The 6,630-nt window shown below is 41.2% G+C and overlaps 1 protein-coding gene across 1 annotated transcript in view; it reads left to right on the plus strand.

Moving 5' to 3' along the window:
- LOC145401943 (uncharacterized) overlaps nt 1–6,630 on the plus strand; it is a 174,489-nt gene that overhangs the window by 128,351 nt on the left and 39,508 nt on the right. Inside the window, exon 4 of the mRNA XM_080274050.1 lies at nt 3,975–4,133. Coding sequence (XP_080130176.1) covers nt 3,975–4,133 — 159 coding nt within the window. The remainder of the gene's footprint in view (nt 1–3,974; nt 4,134–6,630) is intronic.

Genomic DNA, 6,630 nt, shown 5'->3' on the forward strand with positions numbered 1-6,630 from the left:
GGCCAGCTCACGTTGCCACTCCACCCAGCCCGTCCACTGCCCAACATTTCCCCACACTCGACATTGTATACAGACCTATAACGCCCGATAATAAGCTGTCGTGTGTGTGTGTGTGTGTGTGTGTGTGTGTGTGTGTGTGTGTGTGTGTGTGTGTGTGTCTGTGTGTGTGTTTTCATCTGCCTCAAACTATTTTTCTGTCTACCAGTATATCAGTATTTACTTATATCTTTGCATGTCTGTCTTCCTATCTATGTGCTTATCGATTTATCTACATCTATATCTGACTCTAGATAGATAGATGGATTGATATTTAGATTAATGAATTGATAGATAGGTAGGTAGGTAGGATACATACTTTAGTATATTCTCACGTTCGTACTCGGACTCATTTACAGTCTCACAATATAGACATACATATATACATACAGTATATAGGTACGGTATCTGCTTCACTTCATTTGTCACTATCTTACCCTGACATTTCCCGCCCACCCCCACCCCACACTCTCACAAGAGGTCAGTGTGAACTAGTCACTGGGAGCTCACTGTGGAGAGGGTGTGAATTCACCGCTGGAAGTACTTTGCGGACAGTGAAACGGTTATTGGTGTAGTCACTGTGGATGTGGCGCGGGTGCTGGTTGTCTGTAGGTGTGGATTTTCTCTTAGTAGGTTTGGAACAGTTTGGACTGACAAAGTGTGCTGTGGGTTGACTCGTTGTGTGGGTGTGGATTGACTAAGTGCGTATGGGCGCAGTCAGTGTGTGGCTCTTGATAGATTTGCTGCGTGTGGGTTCACTTAGATTGAGGGTGCGAATTGAACTAGAATAGTGTGGGTTCATTGAGTGCAAGTTGAGGTTATTTCATTGTGGGTGCGGGTGCATGATTGTGCGGTTTTGGGGAATTCATTATGGTAGAGATGAGTTCAGTCAGTGTGGGGGCAGCAAGAATAGCGTGGTTCTTGTGGGTCCAACTCAAATATTCAATTGTCTTTCTTCTTAAGTTCTCAAACTAATATCTTCGAAAACTCTCAGGAGAGAGAGAGAGAGAGAGAGAGAGAGAGAGAGAGAGAGAGAGAGAGAGAGACTTGATAAGTGGTAGAATCGAAATAAGTTACAAAATTTCGCATATAACCAGAAGTAGTCCACGGACATTATTATTATCATTATTATTATTATTATTTTTATTATTATTATTATTATTATTTATTATTAATATTATTATTTTTGTTATTATTATTACGATGAAGATGATGATGATGATGATGATGATGATGATGATGATGATTAGTAGTAGTAATAGTAGTATTGGACTGCTTTATAGAAGATTTTATGGCTGTCGAGCACGTTTGAAATTTATTCCCAGTAATTAAGTGGGTTCGGAGTTTGTGCGGGTTACACACAGAAAAAAATGTGAGTGCGAGACATTTATGCACCCGCACATGTCTCGAAAAACATACACACGAACACACGCACTTTCCAAACTTTCCTAATTCGTACCCTGGGGAAACTCAATTTAATTTCCCAGCTCGTGAACTTGTTGGGGTTTTCCAGTGGGCCTTATAGTGCACAGAGAGAGGGGAGGGGGAGAGTGTAAAGTCGAAGGTAGAAGAGGGGGAGGGGATGTGATCATGTGATAAGTGAAGAGAAAGTGGAGAGTGGAAGTTTTTAGTTAAGTTTTGTTGATCATGTGATAAATGAAGAGAAAGTGGAGAGTGGACGCTTTTAGTTAAGTTCTTTAAGTCTGCTTATGTATCTGGAATATCCCGGTATTAATGGAGATGCCTGTGTCTAGACTCGTGTTTGTCAGGTACTTTTTTCTTTTTCTTCAGCTGTTGGGTATCTATTATTCCGTGTTTTACCTCTTTAGTGCGGTGACGTCCTTTTCATTTCAGTCAGGCCACCGCAAGACTATGTGTATTGGGTGTGGGAAAGACCTTTAATAGTGAACGAATTGGTGAAAAGTTTTTTATGGAATTCCTCTGATTCTAAAATTATGCCCAGAGCTGAGCGATATTGCGTGGTGGAGATGATAAGAATTTTTCCGAAAAAGATGTGGCAGTAATTTAACCGAGAAAGACGTCACTCGAAGGGACGGTGTAATAGTCGGTACGGTAAAATTAAAATTCTCGGGTTTTTCTGCTCTTCCATTCACCCTTTTTATGTTACATTTTTGGAGTTGGAGAAATAAGTTGGATCTATTTGGATCTTTTCGTGATTTCTTTTGCGAACATTGGTTTTTAACAAGGCTGCATCTAATAATAATAATAAAAGTAATAATATAAAGTTATGTAATTCGATGTACAGTACCATCATGCACGGGGGTATTAGTGTACGTGCATTTTGATCCCTTCACTACGAAAACTCTTGTCTTGACGCTTTCAGTACAGTGACATTTTTTTTAATTTTTTCGTGCTTTCTCCAGACGTTTTCTATTCAGCGTAGGAGAAATTGCTAAAACTGGAGGGTTAAGAGACAGCCTTCACGCATCAGTTTACTACAAGACAGTTCCTCAGTATTACATTAAGCTGTGTTTTTTGTTGCCAGAGCAAAAGAAGAAAAATAATCATACTGAGGAAACTAAGCTCAGTCAAATACGACTGGGGGAGGGGAAAAAAATGAAAAAGAAAGAAAATTGGAAAAGAAGAAAGTTATCGTACTAAAAATATTTCCAGAAGTAATACCGTTGAACCATAGTCCCAGTACCTTCTTAGCAGTTTTGTTCCTTTCCTTTTTATTTATTTATTTATTTATTTTTACGCCAGCATCGTAAGCCGTTGTGTAAATGGGAGGGGCGGCTGTTACTGTATTGTTTTAACATTTTCTGCTTCCATCTGTTTGCCCGCCTGCTGTCTTTAGGTCCGTCTCTTCTTCTTCCATTTCATCCCCTTTTCTTTTTCCTTCATTTCTTCCCCTTTTCTCTTCCGTTCTCCCTTCCTTTCCCCCCCTTGTTTTCCGTCCTCCCTCCCTTCCTCTCTTCCTTCTTCCCTTCCTTTCGCCCTGTCCTTGCCTTACCTCATTTCAGACTTATAATCTCTCCTGTCTTCCCTCCTTCCTTCCTTTCTTCTTTCATTGCTTCTTGCCTTCCTTTCTTCCTTCTTTCCCTTCAGACTAACCTTATTCTTTCTGTATGACTTCCCTTCAAACAAACATCTTCCTGCCAGCCTTCATTTTCTCCCCTTCATCCCTTGAAATTAACATTATCCTCCCTTCCTTCCTTCATTTTCTTTCTTCCTTTGAAACTGACATTATATTTCTTGCCTTCCCTTCTAAATATCTTTGTCTTTGCTTCCATCCTTCCTTCTTGCCTTCTTTCCTTCTCAAGTAACGAACATTAGCCTATGTCCCTCCCTCCCTCCCTCCCTTCCTTCCTTCCTTCCCTGATGATTGAGCCACCCTGAGCAAACCCCCAATTGAACCCAGTCCACTTATCCAGGATCCCAGTGACTCTGCCCTGTCGTGGATCCTCCTTAGGTCACCTTCACCACTCGCTTTCTAACGCGGGATCATCCAAGGTGGTTAAAAAAAAAATCCAGGTGATAATAAGGAAGAAGAAAATACAATAAAGAATGTCGTCGTAGTAAAAGGGTTAAGTGGCTGAAGCTGCGAAGATTCATGCCTCTCTTTGCATAAATATTATAGTTTAATTGTTCAGATTTATAAAATGGTACAAATACAACAACATGAGTAAAATCTTGTATTTTGGGTTATAAATCAAAATGGTTATTATTATTATTATTATTATTTTTAGTTAATTGGCATTGCTACTGAAAGGTACCTCCCAGAACCATTACTGTGTGTGGTGTGGTTCCCTAAAATACTATTTTGAGTTGATTAGCTAAAGGTACCGTACCTGGCTGTTACCCTGTGTTGAGTTTTAAAAGTTGCTTAAAGGTACCTCTCAGCTAGAACCATGACTGTGTGTGGTGTGGTTCTGGTGTGTGGCCCTTGGTTCTATAAAGTGGTGTTGTTTGGTCAGGCGCTGGAGGAGGGGAGGCAGAGATAGGAGCCGGAGTAGGAGCCCACGGTGGCGAGGCAGAAGGCAGGCAGCTGAGCCAGGAATGGAAGACAGAAACCACCACCACCACCACCACACCACCACCACAACTACCTCCTCCACCACACATTACCAGCGCAAGTATGTCCCCCACTCTCACATCACCCCATCATCACTCTCACTTTTTTTTCTTTTGCACTTTGGATGTGTTCTGTTCATTCTGTAGTATATTTTCATTTCCATACTCTTTTCTAGTTGATTCATTGCCCATGGGGTTGTGATTCAGTTATGGGGTGACAGTCTCTCTCTTTCTCTCTGTCTCTCCCTAATTGCTCAGAAACATTTTATTTCATAGATATTTTTTAAGTATTCAGTTTACTTATACCGTCAATGTCTAAGTAGTGTTCTCTTGTCATTCATTTTGTACTTTCATCTCCATGCTACTTTTCTCTCGCCGTCGATAAACTGCAGAATTACGCAACATTTCAAAGTGTTTTCGTAATTGTGTATTAACTTGGGTGAAGGAAGAGGGTGAGCGGTTGTTTGGAGGTGCGTGGTGGGGGTGGGGGTGGGGGGGGTGGGGTTTGGGTTGTCTTCACAGGTTTACCGGTACAGCTTTTTTTTTTTTTTATCGTTTAATGAAAGTTGGTCCTTACATTTACGATGAGAGTGACCAGCCTCACTTATCCCTGAGTGGCATTACATGAGCAATAAAACCCCAACCATCCCTTGGATATAAACCTTCACCGGCTCAATCCGATTGGAGCATATGTGTACATATATATATATATATATATATATATACACACAATGGAATCATATCTCCGTGGTTGAGAAATTTTGGTGAATTAAGTTTTATGCAATTATTTCGTCTATACTGTGTACGCAGTGAATGTTTGATAAAAAGTTTTTGTTGTTGGTATTGGTAGCAGTGGAGGTGGTGGTGGTATTGGTATAAAAATAGTGGTGATAGCAATGGTCGTGGTGCTGGTAATGGTGATGGTAGTGGTGGTTAGTTGAGTAATATATTTAATTTGTATATACTGTGTATATATCGCAGTTTGTATGTAGGTGAATAATTGTATTTAAGTGAATTTGTTACCTGCGCTGCTTCAGCCATTCCCTGCTAAGGATGTGCCCAGGTGTTTTGTTCAGGCCAGAAACAGGCGATTGTATCCGGCAGAGAGAAATACCACCAGTCATTGAGTTAAAAATAATCTCGGTTATTTAGAGGTAAGTTTTGTTGTATATACCTTATCGTTTTTATCATTGTATTACGGTATTCTTATTGTCGGATATTATGTCGGGGTGATGTTGGTCACGTTTGATTATCGGTTTACATTTACTAGTATATCACACACACACACACACACACACACACACACACACACACACACACACACACACACACCGAGGAATATTTGGCCAGACAGTCGTGAGTGTTTGTGGAAGTGTGTCAACAAGCACGCTGTGTGTGTGTGCGTGTGTGTGTGTGTGTGTGTGTATGTGTGTGTGAGAGAGAGAGAGAGAGAGAGAGAGAGAGAGAGAGAGAGAGAGAGAGGTGGGGGGGTTGTATATGTGGATGCGAACTGGCTGACAAACCAGGGCCACACCCGGACTGACATTGTGTCTGGGGGTCTATTTCTGAGTTTGCCCCCACTTACCCTGCTCTCCTCCCGCACTCCCCCCCCCCCATTTCTGACTGCCCCGCACCATTCCCCCCCCCCCTCTTCCATCCCTTGTTTCTTGTCCTGACTGTCTTGTATCTAGTCCTGGGTGCCCTGATTCAGTTGGAAGGACGAGAAGGGTAGAAAACAATAATGAAAGCTACATTACTCTGCATGGAGTTTGATATATTAAGAATAATAAAAGGTTGAGAGCAAAATAGTTAACTTCTTCAGTTCGATAACATATTTTTCGTTTTATTTATGTTGTCTGCCAGCGATTTTATGCTGGTTTAACTGCAGGGGTCAGATGTAACTTTCCGTTATCCTTCATAATGAGAGGGTTTTCCCAAATCAAACAAGACTAAGCAGCGCTCAGAGAGCGCATACCTCCGCCTATGCCATTAAAAAGGATCCGGATCTGGACCAGTGGATATGGGATCCGGATCTGGATCAGCCCCCAAATTTAGTAAGTTCTTTCTTGGTCCACGGCCGACCTTACCACAAAATTTCAAATAAATTCCTTGAGAACTTTTGGAGATAATGTGCAGGATACTCCGGATCACGATCGTCCCCCAAATTTAACCATTTCTTCCTAGGCTCATTGGCCACCCGTCCACAAAATTTCATCATAATCCGTTCATAACTTTTTGAAAAATCCCGGATCCGGATCCATTGATATAGGATCCGGATTCGGATCTGGATCCGCCCCAAAATTTAATAAATTCTTTTTTGACCCATGGCCGACCTTTCCACAAAATTTCATTGAAATTCATTGAGAACTTTTTAGATATTGTGCAAGATACTCTGGATCCGGATCCGGCCCAAAATTTAATCATTTATTTGTTGGCCCATGGCCGATCCATCCACAAAATTTCATCAAAATCCGTTCATAACTTTTTGAGTAATCTTGTTAACAGACAGACTAACCAATGCGGGGTAAAACATAACCTCCTTGACGGAGGTAATAAAAT

This window comes from Coenobita brevimanus, chromosome 57 (assembly GCF_032717465.1).
Source record: "Coenobita brevimanus isolate Jiangsu-jjx chromosome 57, ASM3271746v2, whole genome shotgun sequence".
Lineage (NCBI taxonomy): Eukaryota > Metazoa > Arthropoda > Malacostraca > Decapoda > Coenobitidae > Coenobita > Coenobita brevimanus.